Source organism: Peromyscus californicus, unplaced genomic scaffold (assembly GCF_007827085.1).
Source record: "Peromyscus californicus insignis strain IS unplaced genomic scaffold, ASM782708v3 Scaffold_23__1_contigs__length_62951481, whole genome shotgun sequence".
Classification (NCBI taxonomy): domain Eukaryota; kingdom Metazoa; phylum Chordata; class Mammalia; order Rodentia; family Cricetidae; genus Peromyscus; species Peromyscus californicus.
Window position 1 is genome coordinate 32642482 of NW_026294534.1, and position 18418 is coordinate 32660899.

The 18418-nt window shown below is 38.1% G+C and overlaps 1 protein-coding gene across 23 annotated transcripts in view; it reads left to right on the forward strand.

Annotated features, from left to right (window-relative positions):
* Pcm1 (pericentriolar material 1) overlaps window positions 1–18418 on the forward strand; it is a 100565-nt gene that overhangs the window by 7731 nt on the left and 74416 nt on the right. For 12 of the 23 annotated variants that reach the window (XM_052752094.1, XM_052752099.1, XM_052752102.1 and 9 more), the window contains exons 2-7: window positions 11008–11194; window positions 11314–11431; window positions 13318–13563; window positions 14239–14511; window positions 16635–16805; window positions 16990–17106. In XM_052752094.1, coding sequence (XP_052608054.1) covers window positions 11336–11431; window positions 13318–13563; window positions 14239–14511; window positions 16635–16805; window positions 16990–17106 — 903 coding nt within the window. In that variant the 5' untranslated portion in view covers window positions 11008–11194; window positions 11314–11335. Of the gene's footprint in view, window positions 1–11007; window positions 11195–11313; window positions 11432–13317; window positions 13564–14238; window positions 14512–16634; window positions 16806–16989; window positions 17107–18418 lie in introns of those variants that run through there. The other 11 variants (XM_052752109.1, XM_052752111.1, XM_052752112.1 and 8 more) reach the window with 4 other exon arrangements.

An 18418-nucleotide genomic window follows, 5' to 3' on the forward strand; every position in this document is an offset into this window, starting at 1 on the left:
CTCAAATTGTTAGGCTTGGTGGCAAGTACCTTTACCTGCTCAGAGCCACCTCATCAGCTCCGTTTATTGAATTTTTATTTTTCAAGTCTTTAATTGAAAGGGCAATGGAAAAGATCTTCTGTGAGTATATTGTTGTCATGGCAGTGTAAGCCCCCAGGAGTCTTCTGTTTGTGCTCCCCCAGTGTTAAGATTATAGGTGCATACCACCCTGGTCAGCTGTTTATGTGAGTGTTGGGGATCTGAACTCAGATCCTTATCCTTTATCAAGTGCTTTACTGAGCTGACTCCCCAGCCCCCCTTAGAAAGATTTCATAGGAGGAGATACTAGTTCCTTTGAGAAATTTACTGAAGGTTAATATATTGAGAATTGATTCACATGCATTTATTTAGCTTTATACTTTTTCTCTTTACAGTTTTATTTTCAACTATGTCTGTCTGTCTCTATCTCTACCCCCCACCCTGTGTGTGTGTATGTGTGTATTTGTAGGGGTGTGTGTGTGTGTGTGTGTGTGTGTGTGTGTGTGTGTGTGTGTAGGTGTGTGTGTGTAGGTGTGTAGGTGCATGTGAGTGCAGTACCTGTGAAGGCCAGAAGAGGATGGAAAATGGCATAGAGTTGGAGTTACAGTGGTTGTGAGCCACTTGACATAGGTGCTGGAAATGGAACTTAGATCCTGTGCAAGAGCAGTATGTGCTCTTAACCACTGAGCCATCTCTCCAGCTCCAGCTTTTTTATATTTCTTTTTTTGTTGTGGCAGGATCTCATGTAGCTCAGGCTGGCACTGAACTTGCTGTAGCCTCCTGTCTCCACCTCACAAGTGCTAAGTTTACAGGCATGAGTCTAGCTTTATGCTAATTTCACTTCTATATTAATGTGCCCTTTAAACAAATTTTATATTATTAGGTTAATAAATACTGCTATATGACTTTTTCTGGGGAACCCAAGTCACTCTAGTAAAAGAGGGCAGGGACAGACCAGAGAAATGATTCCATCGAAGTCCAGCTTGGTGAACTAGCAAATTTAATTAGGGTTGCTTATAAGGAACATGGACAGGTACATCATTAAAGAACAGTCTCTTCTCTCAGCCATTGTTAAGTGTTGTAAATTCTAAAGAGAGTGGAGTAGTCATGTGCACCTCAGGAGCCTCTTTCTATGAGGGACTGTCAGTGGTCCCACTGTTGTGTGGGTTTCATGCTCTGATTTCAGGATGACAACGGTCGTGTGATACCCAGAGCACAGAGTTCAACACTCCACCTCTTCCGTATTCTGATACACTTTTAGCTCTCTCTTCCATAATGTCCCCTGAGCCTTGTGTGGGGGTAGGTGGGGGGGCACTCATACAGATGCATGATTATTTTCTCACATTTAGAGGTTGAGTAATGGGCCTCTTCGTTATAGCAACAGTGACTTGTTCTCAGTACTTGGACTGCTTATGAGTCTCTTCTGTAGCTGCTGTCCAAAGCAAAAAGAAGCTTTCCCAGCCAAGCAAGGTTGACAGCAGCAATGGTTTATGGGCATAAACATAAATGTTGAAAAGGATTTTGATGGGAAGAATTTTGAGAGGTATATCGTGTACATAGGTGGCCCAAGCTTTCCCAGTGGGATCTCTGACTTCCTTAGCCGCAGATGTTTGTTTGACAGTATCAGATTTAGTTTACACCCTTTTCCTGGAGTTAAGCCTTAAATCCTGTCAGAAAGCAAGTGTTTATACCTCACAAGTCAGGGCACTTATACCAATGGGTACATCTTGATTGGCATGCATATGGTGTTAACACTGTTGTGACTATAACTGAATAGTATTTAGACAACAGTTCCCAGCCCCAGCCTTCATAATGATTTTTGGCAACAAGAATGCTAGCCAGCAAGGAGGGAGCTCACTCCTAACTTGATTTCTTCATATTCTGATCTAGAACATGCTGTTTTGAGTTGTAGGGTCTTAACATCCGGTTATGGCACTCAACCAATATCAGTGGCAATAGATTGCATTGTACCTCATAGAGAGGTAGCCTGCCCATGGTATTGGTATTACTAGGAGTCTTGTAGCTTCTTGGAGTGACTTTTATATTTAGACTTCTTAACTGATGTTTTTGCTTACATAGGCACAGGTTGTTTTAGGGCTTTTCTTCACCATTTAGTCAGCGCTATCATTTTTGCCTTATCCAACCACAAAACTCATAAGAATGCCTGGCCTCTGTACCTTATGTGGGTATTTCCCCAATCTTGTGCCTTTAGTTGTGTTTGTATTTTCAGATGCTTTTCTAAATCTGGAAGGTACTCAGGTTAGTGATCTCTGAAGGGCCGCCATAGTCTATTCTAGGCATGTGCCAATTGGTCTTGGGATTCAGCACCAAAGAGGATACAGTATCTATAGGAATACAGTTAGTAAGATCCAATACAACACAAAGAGATCTTATGTTTGTATCAATTGTTCTTCAAAAGGGCATTGTTGGATACAGCTGTGTGGAAAGGAAACACTTTAGGTCTCTGATCTACAATCATTCTCTATGAATTGTTCCACCTCCTCATCCTGGGGAATGGGTCACATTTCCCCACCCCTTGAGCAAAAGGGAAGTTGGGAGTGGCAAGGTGCAGTGCTTTCAGGCCTCTTCTGTCTGTGTTGGGCTTTCCAGTCCTGACACTCTGGGACATCTCTGCAGCCACCACATTTCTATTCCATTATCCACACTTGGCTGCAAAAAGAGCCTTGGCCGAGCACACTTTCTAATCTCAGGAGAAATGTACACGGTGTACATTTCAGTCCTTTTAATGTGCACCACTCTATCTTCATATCTATCTATGGATGGCATTGACCTGATATTCCCAGGGACTGCCAGGAACCAAAGCAACCTGGCCCAAACTTGTATTAGAGCCTCAGTATTCTACACATTAGCCAGGCACTACTAAGTCTTCAATCCATTGTTCAGTCTTGAATCATCCTATATAGTCCTCATCTTCTGTAGGCAACTTTGGCCACTTGTTAGGGGTACTATTAGAGTAGTTTTCACCCTGGTAGATCACTTTACTCCATAGCTGTGGGCACAATGGAACTCACCTACCCTTCTTCCACTCCTTTGATGAATCAATCATTCAGGCCTAAAGCCTTCCAAAACCTCACTAGTTCAGCATTTGGCTGTCCTCCAGTCATTTTTTTACCTCCTAGAAACTCAAGACACAAATCTCACACATTTGCTTTCATCTACAATAATACTCTCTGTTGTTATTTTCTTATTCCCCTTTTAATTGCTTTTACGTTTTGAACCTGATTTACATGCTTGTCTAAGTCACACATATTTGCCTGAACCTCTCCTACTTCTTAAAGATACTGACCCACTGTCAAGTTCAGCAAAGCTACAGCAGACCTACACCAGTACCGAGGTCTGCTGAATTTCTTTCTTTCTTAACTCTGTAGTGAATGCAGTGCAGTCTAGCCAGGTGAAATGAGTATCATACATTACCTCTCTATCATACCTCATTTTCTGCCACCTTGAAGTCCCCCTCCTCTTTCTCTTTTGTTTCATTAATCCCAAGAAGGATATTTAGCATTGATCTTACTTTTTTTTTTTTTTTTTTTGGTTTTTCGAGACAGGGTTTCTCTGTGTAGCTTTGCGCCTTTCCTGGAACTCACTTGGTAGCCCAGGCTGGCCTCGAACTCACAGAGATCCGCCTGGCTCTGCCTCCCCAGTGCTGGGATTAAAGGCGTGCGCCACCACCGCCCGGCTGATCTTACTTTTATTCTCTTTTCCTTAAGCCCCTTCACCAGCTATAAGAAATACCGAGCCAGTGACTGATCTCATCATCTTCTTGATACATTTTAGCTGTTTGTAGTTGGAAAGTTGCTTTGGTCCCACCAGGCCGCCACAGTCCCGTTTCCTATAAAATAATCACTCAGAAGCTTATATTAATTATAACTGTTCGGCCATTAGTTCAGGCTTAATACTGACTAACTCTTACACTTAAATTAACTCATAATTCTTATTTATGTTTAGCCACATGGCTTGGTACCTTTTCTCAGTTCTGCCTTGTCATCTTGCTCCCTCTGTGTCTGGCTGGCAACTTCTGACTCTGCTCTTCCTCTCCCCAGAATTCTCATCTACTTACCCTGCCTATATTTCCTGTCTGGCTACTGGCCAATCAACATTTTATTTATCAACCTATCAGAGCAACACATATTCACAGCGTGCAGAAAGACATCCCACACCAGCTGTCAAAGCAGAGATTAAAATGGAAGACGCTAGCTGTGTATTTATTTTCTAATGTAGTTCCTCCTTTACATGCATAAATTCCTCTGAGCAGAGAGAGAGTTCATCATCACTTGCAAGACTTACCTGCTGCTGTAGCTTCCTTTAAATCCCATTGCAAATATGTTACTTTCAGGCAATGCAGTGTGTTCTCTAGTGCCTCAGCCATTTTAGGGGTATGCTTATACTCCTTTGGAAGATCACATTCATCAAGAAGGCATGTCACTGCATAAGACAGGAAGACAGTCCCTAGGAGTTCTGCCCTGACTTTCCCTCTAGGCAGATAGCTTGCTAGTAGTCTTATAACCCATAGCACACCATTCCATGCCACATGGAGAACTGCCTTACTGAGATTGCCTTTTTGAACATTTCTCCTCAAGTGGCTTAATTTCAATTGTGTGTCTTAGCAAGGACATTCCAGCTGCTCCTTTCTTACTCATTAGTTCTGTCAAGCTCTTATTTGGACACCAAGTGTTTGACTTTTGCTAGGTAGGTGTGAACAAAAAGTCTGTTCACCCTATTGCTCACCACTGACAAAACAAAGAAACATCTAAGTCCAGCTTGATGAGTCAATAGTTTATTGAGCTTACTTACAGGGATATAGGTGACCCCAAAATATTTATGTTACTAAAAGCCACCTCCCATGCCCCAGGGCTGGAAGAGAGTGGTTAAGATTTGCTGCTCTTCCAGAAGACCTGAGTTTGGTTTCTAGCACCCACATTGGGTTGTAAGCTGCAGTAACTTAAGCTCCAGAGAATCCAACACCCTTCTGATCTTTGTGGGCACTTACACATGTGTAGCACACACAAACACACACACACACACACACACACACACACACACACACATACACACACACACACACACACACACACACACACACACACACAATTTTTTTTTAAAGTCATCCCAGTAATGGAGTCCTGAAAGCTTCATAGATGAGAGTCCTGCCTTTAAGTAGCCTTTCCTTTCCTACATACTGTGGGAAGTCCAAAGACCACACCAGCTGGGTCAGGATCACATGTGATGACTGGGTAGTAGGGACATCAGAGGGCGTGAATTCCTGGAATGGGAGATGAAGGTCTAATCCCTGCCCTCTTCACTTGGTCCATTCTTGCGTGAGTCACATGTAGGTAGATACTCTGATTCTAGGATGCCAACAGTTATGTCAAGCCTGGAGGCCAAAGTTCCACAGCATGTATCTGTGACATCACAGCTAGCAGTTTCTCTTTCTGTTTCAGTAGACAGGACTTTACAGTTTCAGAACATTTCTTCATTTATTTGGGGAGGGCAGTTCATGTGGAGGTCAGAGAAGCAAGAGTCAGTTCTCTACCATGTAGGATCTGGGATCTGACTCAGGTCATGATGCTTGGCATGATCCTCACTGAGCCATCTCACTGGCCCAGGAGACAAAACTTTTTAATAGTCATTGAGAAAAGATTTTTCCTCCAAATTATACAGTTCTTATTTTTACAGTCATTGATCTATAAATACATCTCTTGAATAAGCTGAGTTTTAGTTCAAAATTTAATATAAACCTAGAATGTAAAACATTTTCTCTTCAAATACATTTTTAGTTTGGCAGTGTTAGGATCAAATTCAGAGGCTTGCATATGCTAAGCAAACTCTATACTACTGAGTTACATCACCAGCCTTATTTTTGGTGTTTTGTTTTTGTTTTGAGATAGGTTTTCACTCTGAAGCTAAGTCTGGCATTGAATTTGCCAGTTTCCTTATTCCTAGTACTAGGATTTCAGGTGTGGGCTACTATGGCCAGCTTCTTGCCAAAAAAATTCCTAATTTATGTTAAAGTTACGTTATTACTTTACCTATAGAAAACATAGCATACCCCATTTAAGGGTAATCTTAATATTTAAAGAGTTTTTGTTTAAATATTATTTGTGTGTGTGTGTGTGTGTGTGTGTGTGTGTGTGTTCTTGTACATGTGAGAGTGGCTGCATTTGTGTCAGGAACATGGAGTACATAGTGAAGTCAGAGGACACTGTTGGCTGTTGGTTCTCATCCTGCATCTTATTTGAGACTGAGTCCGTCTTATTAGTCACTGCTGCTGGCCCATAAATTTCCAGGGATTCTCCTGTCTGCCTTCCATCTCTCCCATAGAAGCATGATGGAATGTAGATGTTTTTACCACTGCATTAAGCTTTTGCCTGGGTTCTGGGGATTTGAACTCAAGTTGTTAGGCTTGTGTGTTAAGTACTTAACCCACAGAGGTATCTTCTCAGTCTCACTTTTTCCTCTTCAAACAATTTGCTTTTAGTGCTTTTAAATACAGGCCTACTTCTATTGCCTAGTTTTTTGAGCTCATATTCCTTATTAATCCAAGTTACACTATTGTATCTAGAATATATTAAGTAACTGTTTAATGTTCAAGTAAGTTTCAATTCAATGGACATACTTGTCTATGGATATTAATAATTATTTTAAAAGTTAAGACTATTTCTAATATAAAGTGGTATAAACATTAAAATATATGAATCAGAGAAAAGAGCAAAGGTTACTGTATTTCTCCTCTATAACCAGTAATTAAGTGCATGCATGATTTCCAATGTTGTTTTTCTCTCACTTGTATAACTTTCCCATAAATAAAGATGCTACATTGTCCAGCCTTCATAATTGCATATCTGGACCGATGCTTAGCATTCTCAAAGCTCAGTGGAAGTAGGACTGTTTGCCTAATAGCATTTATCCTGTCATTTTCATAGGATAATAACATGTAGTTATTTTAAATTTAGCACTGTCAAGGCCTAATGTCACCCCACTCACCCCACCCCCATATTTAAGATAGGCTAGATATGGAGAGGTACAGTAACTGGGATGTAAACAGTTTTGGTTCTTGATACAGTATTGACAAAATGCCTTCCAGAAAGATACTGGTTTATATTCCCAGAGTATCTGAGGGTTCCATTTTCCTTTTAGTATCAATCAGTATTAGAATAATGTATGTGAAATTTAGCAGTTTTAATAGTGTCTTATTTTAGTTTGCAGTTGGATTTGACTACTATTTTTTATTTTGTATTTAATTTTTTTCTTTTGTATACATGTCTTTAATTTTTATGTAGTAAAGGTAGGTGTTGGGGCTGCAGAAGATGGATCAGCTGGTAAGAGCACTTACTGCTCTTGCAGAGGACTCTACTTTAGTTCTCAATACCTTTATCAGGTAGTTCAAAACTAGCTGTAACTCCAGCTCTAGGGCATCTGTGGACATCTCCCACCCACATGTGTATATAATTAGAAGTAATAAAAAAACTTAAAGATGCTAATTATGTATTTCGTACATCTCTCAGATTCTCCCCCACTCCAATTTATCATTTTCTGTTGTCAGAAATCTTGGGACTTCCTTTTTGTGTGAATACAATCTGAGATGTTCTTATTTCTTTGTGTTCTAAATTTAGTGAAATTTCATTTTTTTTAAAGTCCTTTAAAAAGTCCTATTTCCTTGACAGTTGTGTTTTTAATCTATTATTTTAGTGTTGGATAAAATAACCTTTCTCTGTTTGAGGAGGTTGAAGCTCTAGTGGCAAAGGCGTTAACTTCTGTTCACTTGTAGAAATGAGTGATGTAGAAAGATACTGGGATATGGCTTTGGAAGTCAGGGGGAAGTGTGGCTGAATACTGTTTCTGTGCTTTGTGCTTGAGCTTAAGAGTTCCAGCTGAGGAAATTGCTGAGGCTCTAAATCTTTCTGCAAATTGTTAGGAGATTGTCCTGCCTGTGGAATAATCATACATGACAAAGTTATGAATGATAAGATTCTTAATGTGGTACTTGTAGAATGGTAAGCAGTATAGCTGTGTTTACCACTTATTACCACGTTTTTCTAATTGTATCTGTCTTGGGCTAGAACGAGTTTGTGTAAATAATCCTCATGCTTGGTCTGCTGGATTGACTTTCTACTCACTTGACCTGTCATCTATCACTAACCTTGCTTCTTATTTTATACATATTATATTGTCCCTCTGACTTTTTAATTCTTCCACATGAATTTTGGAGTAATTTTGTCAAGTTCCAACAAGAGTAACAGTGGGGGTTTTTTTTTGGGAGGGAGGGGTTGTATCATGTTAAACTTAGACATTTAGAAGAAAAATGATACATTTACAGTATTTACTATTGTCAATAGAGAAGACTTTTTATACTTATATTCTCTCTAATACTGTCCTGTAGTATATGATAGTGCTTTTTTAAATGAGGAAGAATTTTTGCAAGTCTCCATTATTACACATTTTAACATTAAGTGCATCATTTTTCCTCTTATTTTAAAGTTGTTATTGATGATTGTCTTTGGGTGTCTATTTCTATGAAGAGACACCATAATCACAGCAACTCTTATAAAGAAAAACATTTAATTGGGGCTGACTTACAGTTTCAGAGGTTTAATCCATTATTGTCATGGTAAGAAGCATGACAGCTTTCAGGCAGACGTGGTGCTAGAGAAGGAGCTGAGAGTTCTACATCTTGATCTGAAGGCAGCAGGAAGTGAACTGTCACTGGGCATGGCTTGAGCATATATGAGACCCCAAAGCCCACCTCCACAATGACACACTTCCTCCAAGAAGGCCATATCTCCTTTAGTACCACTCTCTATAGACCAAGTATTCAAACACATGAGTCTATGGGGGCCATACATGTTTAAACCATCACAGTGATATTTTGAAGTTCTGTAAATTTTTTAGTGCATATTGTTTAAGAATACCACCTTTTTCTCTTTTCCCTATTATTACTTTGTTTCATATTTTTTCTGCTTGATAAAATTTTTGAATAGTGCCAAGTAACAGATAGGTGACATTCTGATTTTATTAAGATTTTTCTCCATGTCTTAAAGAATAATGTTGACTGCTTACAGTATGCTTTTTGAGCTGAGGAAGTAGTTCACTAAATGCTTGCATTACATGTACAAGTTCTTGAGTGTGGTCCCTAAAACCCATGTGAAAATGCTTTACTTGGTTGCTAGCCAGTTAGTTTAACCTAATTGGTGAACTACAAGCTAATGAGAGACCGTGTCTCAGAGGTACACTTGAAATTGTCTTCCATTCACTGCATGTACCATCCCACAGATGAATACACACCACACACACACACACACACACAAACACCTATGCATGTGTAAAAAAGAATAAGATACGCTTCTTTCCAGTGTTTCGGAGAATTATTAAAATAGTATATGTTCCTTGAAAAGAATGTAAATGGTATGGGATTGAGAAGTGATAGCGCACTTGCCTACCATGTGTAAGACCTCAGGTTCCCTACTCAGCACTAAAAAGAGACCGCCCCCCCCCAAAACAAGAAACCCAGAATAAATATATATGTAACTCTAAGCAAGTATTTTTTAAAAAGATTTTCAAGTTAATATTGTGTAGAATTTTATGTCACTTTTTATCTTGAGGTAAAATTTTAATATGTTGCATAATTTGTTAATCTATTATTCTAATAGATATTGTAACATTAAAATATCCATGAGATAAATCCTGTTTTACCATGAATGATAATGTATGATATTATTAAATGGAGTGAGTTAGGATCTTAGAGTCAGAGCAAATTTAACTTAAGATTTTTGCTCTGTAACTGAATGATTCTGGTAAAATTACCTGACTGTTGAAGTATATTCCTTTTGTTTATAGTTAGTGACTTTCCATAGTAGATAAAGTTATCCTTTTTTTTTTTTTTTTTTTTTTTTTTTTTTTTTGGTTTTTCGAGACAGGGTTTCTCTGTGTAGCTTTGCGCCTTTCCTGGAACTCGCTTTGGAGACCAGGCTGGCCTCGAACTCACAGAGATCCGCCTGGCTCTGCCTCCCGAGTGCTGGGATTAAAGGCGTGCGCCACCACCGCCCGGCAAAGTTATCCTTTTTTTCCCCCCATCTTCATCTGCTCCTCTTTCAACATGGTAATCCAGTAGCTGGTGGAAATCCAGCAAGACCATTTAGAAACCTTTTCTCATGGTCATTTTTACTTCTGACTCTCTGCTTTTTTTCCAACTCTGTTGCTTCTGTTTCTCCTCTCTGACCTAGACATAATATTCAATACCCTTATTTTCATGTCCACAAGCAAAACTTTCATAAGGTATCTTGCTGGGTTTGGTGGTCCATGCCTCTAATTCTAGCACGTGGGAGGCTAAGTAGGACAAAGCCAGCATGGGTGGCATAGTAAGACAGACTGATCTCAAAAAATAGAGGAGCCTAGCGAGATGGTCACTAGATAGAGATGTTTGCCACAACCTGACAACCGAAGTTCAGTCCTGAAGTTCCATATAGTAGGAGGAGAGAACTGACTGCTACAGGTTATCTTTTGGCCTCCATACCTGCACTGTGGCATGGACTCCCCCAATAAATAAACGAACAAACGAATGAATGAATGAATGAATGAATGAATGAATGAATGAATGAATGAACCGAACAAACAAACAGACAAATAAATAAATAAATGTGATTTAAAACCCCAAAACAACAACACCAAAAAGAACATCAAAAGCCAAAACCCTCTGCAGGGAAGATTTAGGAGTTAGGTAGACTTTAGGAAGATTAATATAACACTGTGAGACAATAGGTACTCTAAAAAATGTTTAGTTCCTTTGTTCTTTTTTATTTAGCTCAGACTGCTCTGGAACATGTAATTCTGCCTCCTACTACTGAGATTACAAGCATGTGCTACCATCTCTATCATTCTTGCTACTTAACTCATGTTATTTTTTGTGTATAGCAGATAAATCAATTTATCTGTGACATGTGGTTGACATTGTATTTCTTAAAATTCGTGTTTCAGAGATTCCTTTATACTACTAAATTTGATGGAATGATTTAAACTCTGAAGTTTGGGCCAACAAGATGGTCTAGCATATGAAAATGCTTGTCGTACAAATCTGATGACTGAGTTTCATCCCCAGGCCACACAGCGCAAGTAGAGAACTGACTCCAGAAAGCTGTCCTCTGATCTCTGTACATATACTTTGGTACATATATGTCTGCATTTACATACAAAAACATGCATACACCCAATGTAAATATAAATAAATTTTAAAATAAAGCTTGCCTTTATGTGTTAAAAAGCTTAGTTTTTACTTCTTTTCAGAGAATTAATTATTAGAACCAACATGGCCACAGGAGGAGGTCCTTTTGAAGAAGTCATGCATGATCAGGACTTACCAAACTGGAGCAGTGAGAGTGTGGATGACCGCCTCAACAATATGGTAATTGATATTTTTCTGTAGATGGTGTATTGTTGACCACTGATGTCCAGTGTGGTTTTCCCATCAGGTGTTTTTGCCGAAACTACAAAAACCACAGGCAAATAGACTAAGGGACTCTGTGCTACTTATTATTGGTTTTAGTCACTTTAGTTTTAGTTAATAGAAAGCATGAGTTAGCTTAACCTAAACAAAGTGATTTATTATAAAGAGGTAAGAGTGCTTTATGGAGTATAGTTGAGTTTTAGGAAATGAAAAACAGACACTGGAAGTTGTCAACAATTGCTTTTCACCACTGTGCCTGTCTCCTCCAAAGCTCGGCTAACCCAGCTTTCCCTTCCAGATCTGCCGGTTCTCTTTCTCTGCTTTGTGTCATATACTGAGGCTGCCTTTTTGAAGATTGTCAGTCATGGAAGAAGTTAGATACTGACCAATTTAAAGTTATGATTAGCTAAATTTGCATTAGATACAAATTTCTGTTTCATCTGGGCTTGAAAGGATGGGCTAAGTAGTATAAAAGGTTCACAGGAATACCCGTACATGGAATGGGGTCGAGAAACGGTTCTTAGAGAGGCAAAATTTCTTATAAATGAAGACAGTAACTAAGAGTCTTCCAATGTGGATAATGCAGGAATGCATAGTTATTTCTGTTGAATGAATTAGATTATGTAGGTATGAGTAAATGAAAGTATTTTCTCGTTAAAATACCATTTCATTCTGTATTGGATAATATGTAGTAGCTTTTTGCCTATAAAATATAATAGTTATAGCCGGGCGTTGGTGGCGCACGCCTTTAATCCCAGCACTCGGGAGGCAGAGCCAGGCGGATCTCTGTGAGTTCGAGGCCAGCCTGGACTACCAAGTGAGTTCCAGGAAAGGCGCAAAGCTACACAGAGAAACCCTGTCTCGAAAAACCAAAAAAAAAAAAAAAATATAATAGTTATATTAATGCTTATCAGATGCTAGGCATTGTTCTGAATACTCATACATATTATTTTTAATCTTGTTTTTAAGGTACCCTATTTTAAAGATTAAGAAACTGAAACCATATGAAATTAAATGATTCTTTAGGAAACAGTAATTGCTTTAGAACCTTGATCAATTCTAGTTATATCTTCTTTTTACTGTTCAAATTGATTGTAATCTGAAGGCCACTTAAAGATATGTTTATTTCCCTACTTAATTTAGAAAAGAAAATTTTTTTTACCTTTTTGAGACAAGGTTTCACAACATAACTTAAGCTACCCTTGAATTCTTTTAAACTCTCCAGCTTCTTTTTTCAGCTTCCTGAGTGTTGAGAGCATAGATATGTATCATAACAGATGGCTAGAAAGAATAGTATTTTTTCTTTCCCCCGGAGCTGAGGACCGAACTCAGGGCTTTCCGCTTGCTAGGCAAGCGCTCTACCACTGAGCTAAATCCCCAACCCCTAGAAAGAATAGTTTTTAGAAATGCTTTTGAACATCTCTGTAGTCTGATAGCACTTGACAGACTGAAGTAGGAGAATCAGGAATTCTAGGCTAACCTGGATTGTATGGTGAGTTCAAAGCCAGTCTAAAATAGAACAAGATCTTATCTCAAATAAAAAAGAAACTATTGAAAATACTTAAATTGATTTGTAGGTTGGGATTTGGAGTTTAATATCTGTTCTATAATAGGAAGGTAATAAACTTTTTAAAGGCCAAGCTGTAATATTAGGATAGATATAATAATGAGAAAAGTGGGTTGACAGAAATAAACCTCTAAGAGAGTATTTGTATGTGAAAAATGTCATGGTATTTTAATATTCAAACCAAAGTTGTTGGGTTTTTTGTTTTGTTTTGAGCGTACCAAATTATTTTCTTGGTTTGATATAGGTCAGATTAACTTTTGATTTTACTTTTTTAAAGGAGTGGGGTGGCCAACAGAAGAAGGCCAATAGATCATCAGAAAAGAATAAGAAAAAGTTTGGTGTAGCAAGTGATAAGAGGGTAACTAATGATATTTCTCCGGAGTCATCACCAGGAGTTGGAAGGCGAAGAACAAAGATTCCACATACGTTTCCACATAGTAGATATATGACTCAGATGTCTGTTCCAGAGCAGGCAGAATTAGAGAAACTGAAACAGCGGATAAACTTCAGTGATTTAGATCAGGTTTGTGAACTCTTTTCAAAATAAGTTATACCATGGGAAATACTTGAAATGGATTAAGTAATATGTCTTAAGAATAAAAGATTGGAAAGAATAAAAGTTTCTGTATGTGTGGGGAGAATTTTAAATACTGATGATAGTATTGTCTTTGGAGAGAGGCAAAGTCGTAATTTTACATTTGCCAAAGGTATTTCTCTCTGGGCTATTACTATTCTAATAGCTAGCTTAGATACTTCATTATCAAAGTAGATATTGCTAACTGGATGAAATTGCTACTAAGTTTAGTACATTTATTGGATAAATTGAATGTGGTTGATTATCTAAAGTTTAGAATAAAACTGACTTACAATCACCAAAATAAAGTTTAGATCTAAAGTCAAGTAGAAATGATAATAAACTCTTGACTGGTCTTTTTACTAGTATTTTATTGTCATATCTGAATCTTGCAGAGGTAAAGAGGTTTCCAAACATGCAGAAAAGTAGATTCCAAGTCTAGTAGAATAAGAGGGTAATCAAATTTTGATACTTTAGTAGAATTTTGTAGATCTGAAGCTTTTTAAAAAAACTTTTTACAAAACCATGTCCTCATTATCTAATGTTGTAAGTAAGAATGTTAGATTCTTGTAAAATGTTTGAAAGATTAACGTTTTTGTGATTTGGTTTTCTTTTTGTGTATAGAGAAGTATTGGAAGTGATTCTCAAGGTAGAGCAACAGCGGCTAACAACAAACGCCAGCTCAGTGAAAACCGAAAGCCCTTCAACTTTTTGCCTCTGCAGATTAATACTAACAAGAGCAGCAAGGATGCTACTCCAAGTCTTCCCAAAAGAGAAGCGACTGCATCAGCACAGTGCAAAGAGCTGTTTGCTTCTGCTTTAAGCAATGACCTTTTGCAGAACTGTCAAGTCTCTGAAGAAGATGGGCGAGGCGAACCTGCAATGGAGAGCAGCCAGGTCATAAAATGGGATTGTTTGGGTGGTGGTTTGCAGATGTACAGTGTAAACCTTAAGATCTTCCAAAAGTATTAGGCTATGCATGTAGGAAGTTCAGTTAGGTGGAATTAGGTTTTCCTCTAACCCTCTTCAGTAATGTACCATATATTTGAAATAGAATAATATTTTATTCCTTGAATGATTGGGAAATTATATATTTATGTTTATTAAAGCTTCTCTAATTGCCAAATACTAAACTGCTAATTTTTAATAAAGCAGGGTTGGAATCAGTGTGATTAGGGTTTTTTCTTTTATTTTATTTTTCTTTCTTTTCTTTCTCTCTCTTTTTTTTTTTTTTGAGACAGGGTTTCCTCTGTGTAGCTTTGGCTGTCCTGGACCTCACTCTGTAGACCAGGCTGGCCTCGAACTCAAAGAGATCCACTTGCCTCTGCCTCCTGAGTACTGAGATTAATACTGAGATTAAAGGAGTGCGTCCACCACCACCCGGCAATTTGTTTTTTGTTTGTTTGTTTGTTTTTGTTTTTTTTAAGGATTTTATTCACGTGTGGCTATTGGGGCTGAAAAGATGCTCAGTGGTTAAGGGCACATATTGCTCTTGTGGAAGACCCACGTTTGGTTCCCAGCATACACACTGGACACATTGGTTCACAACCCCTGAAACTCTGCTCCAGGAAGATCCTGTACTCACATGCACCTGCCTACACACACGTACCCAATTAAAAATAAAGTGGTGGTGCACACCTTTAATCCCAGCACTCGGGAGGCAGAGGCAGGCGGATCTCTGTGAGTTCAAGGCCAGCCTGGTCTACAAAGTGAGTTCCAGGAAAGGTGCAAAACTACACAGAGAAACCCTGTCTCGAAAAACCAAAATAATAATAATAATAAAGTAAATCATGAAAAAAAAATAAAACAATGCTGACATTTTTGAAAAATACTTTCCAAAATTCTGCTTTAACATTTTATTTTTATAATGCTACCAATTATTTATAAAGAAATGTAAGCATTAGAATATTTAGGGTCAGTGAGATGGTGCAGGCTCAAAGTGCTTGCTGTGAAAGCTTGGCAACCTGAATGTGATCCCTGAACCCATGTAGAGGTGGGAGAAGAGAACTGGTACCATAGACTTACCTTCTGCTCTCTACATGTGCCCCTGACATGTGTGCGCATACAGATATTATGTGCAGATGTGTGCCCCCCCCATGGAAAATATAAGTAATTTCTCAGCAGTTTGTTTTATAAATAAAAGTTTGGGGCCTGGAGAATTGGCTTAGTGGGACAACCTGCACTTTCTTGGGGCCGGGAGCCCTGACTGGGGTGGTGAGGGAATGAAGAAAGGACAGACACACGGAGAGTAAAGTAGGATGGGGGTTTCTGCTGCTGCTGAGACCCGGAACCTCAGTGAGTGTTTATTAGGTACAGCACAGAGTGCGGGGTGTTAACTCGTTAACTAGATAGGAGGCCTCTGTAAGTGATCAGGCTCAAGCTGTAACTATTGGGAGAAAGAAGCCGCAATTGCTAGTCTTTATACACACTGATCAGTCGTTCATAAATACTCATCCTTTGGGCTCCTGGGGAGAGAGTGCCAGTGTTTCATGGGTCTGAGATGTTGGAGTTCTATGCATGGCTGTGCCATTCTGAACTGTCCATATTCACTTAGGACTTCACTGACTTGGGGCTTCATCTGCTGTCTACATCTGCAAGCCTGAGGATTTAATACCTGGAGCCCACATAAAATAGAACACTAACTCCATGGAAGTTGTCCTCTGACCTCCACACATACACTATGGCACTCAACTACACAGACATAAAAAAGCAAACAGAATCTCTCTACAACAATAATAAATGAAATTTTAAAATAGATGTCATTATAAACTAAAATAATTTTGAGATTACTTTTAAATTGATGGTGATTGAAATTTATTGACCATTGTTTTAATTTTAAAAATCTGTTTGATTCAAATTTTCTTGCATGTATAAATTTATATGGTAAACCTAGATCTATCTTTGATCCTCCTTCATTTGAAATACATATGTATGATGCTATTGCTATGGAATTAATTAGGCTTAGTTTTATAAGTTGTATACTGTCATCCTTATTTTTCTTTTTAATATTTTCCCTGCAGATTGTTAGCAGACTTGTTCAAATTCGTGACTATATTACTAAAGCTAGTTCTATGAGAGAAGATCTTGTAGAGAAAAATGAAAGATCTGCTAATGTTGAGCGCCTTACTCATCTAATAGAACACCTTAAAGAACAAGAAAAGTCATATATGAAATTTCTCCAGAAAATCCTTGTAAGTTTTGGACTTTTTAAGTGATGTATGTTATTTTTTTTATAATATACAATGTACAAATATTGATGACATTCTGTTGCCACTCCAGAGGAGTTAACATATTTTCAAAAATCGTGCCATCCATTATAACATTTTTATTGCCCTTTTTAATAGTTGTATGATTTATACCACTAAAATATTTCAGGCTAGAGAAAATGAGGAGGAGGATGTTCGGACTATAGACTCAGCTGTGGGATCTGGTTCTGTAGCTGAGAGCACATCGCTAAACATAGATGTGCAGTCTGAGGCTTCAGATACCACGGTAAGCGGCTTTTTGGTAATTAAAGTGCTGGAAATGAAGATTTAAGGTTTTCCTCCATTTTTCAAGATGACAGTTTCTGGCATTCTTTAATAGAAAATATATTCTAGGAAAGAAACCCTCAAATTGTTAACATTATATATAGTTTCTAAACATGGAAGTTTGAAAGCTATATTAGTAACATTAAAAGTAGTTTTAAAAGTTTGAATTGGAAATCTAGTTATTTCTGAATTTCAGTGTACAGAAATGTCTGTGTAGTCAGTTTTGCCTGGTACAGCTTTCCTAATTTTAAGAAGCATTGGCAGCCGGGCAGTGGTGGCGCATGCCTTTAATCCCAGCACTTGGGAGGCAGAGCCAGGCGGATCTCTGTGAGTTCGAGGCCAGCCTGGGCTACCAAGTGAGTCCCAGGAAAGGCGCAAAGCTACACAGAGAAACCCTGTCTCAAAAAACCAAAAAAAAAAAAAAAAAAAGCATTGGCAAAGTTAGAATTCATTGTAGGTATAAGAGCTGTTTATTTAGAGATACTCAGGATTATTAAGCCTGTTAAGCTGGACAAGTTTCCACATTCATTTGCTGATGAGAACTCATTTTAAATGTGCTAAGATTTTTTTTTATTTCTCATACTGTAGTACTATAGCAAAGCTAGATGTATAAAAAGTTGAAATAAAGGCTAATAAATAAGACAGGATAATACTGACATTATTTACTCTCAGTGTAAAGATTGTAAGATGGATTTAGTTCATAGAATGTAGTACATTTCAAAACTGATTTGCTTTTAAGCATTTTTATTTGAACAGATGTGCCTGTAATCATGCACTTGTCTGAAGTACAAGTGATATCCACTACATTATGGAAACACTATAGTCATGTACTTGGAACTGTTAAACACCTAGTGCTAGTACACCTTTTCTTTTGAAAGGATAAGCACCCATGCCTTTGATTTTTGTAATATATTTCAAAATACTATTCAGCATTAGGAATTTGAGGGTTTGTTTCCTTTTATTATTGCTCAGCAAAATTTACCTACTTCTTTTCTCCTCCCTATCCTTTCTGTTTAAACTTTTTTAAAATAGGAAACTTGAACTTTTTTTCTTTGTATTTAGGAAATGTTCAGGGGTCTTAATCCAAACAGTTGTTGAAAAATAGATTCTGCTGTGGGAAATTGTTTTTTGTTCATAGTGGTGCTGGGAATAATTTCTCCCTTACGTACCAGCAGAAGCAGAAGGGTTGGGGCAGGCTGGTTAAAGGATTTTATTGGAGAGGTATGGGAAATGGTATAGTTGATTGTAATTTAGATTCTCAAATCCAAAGTGTT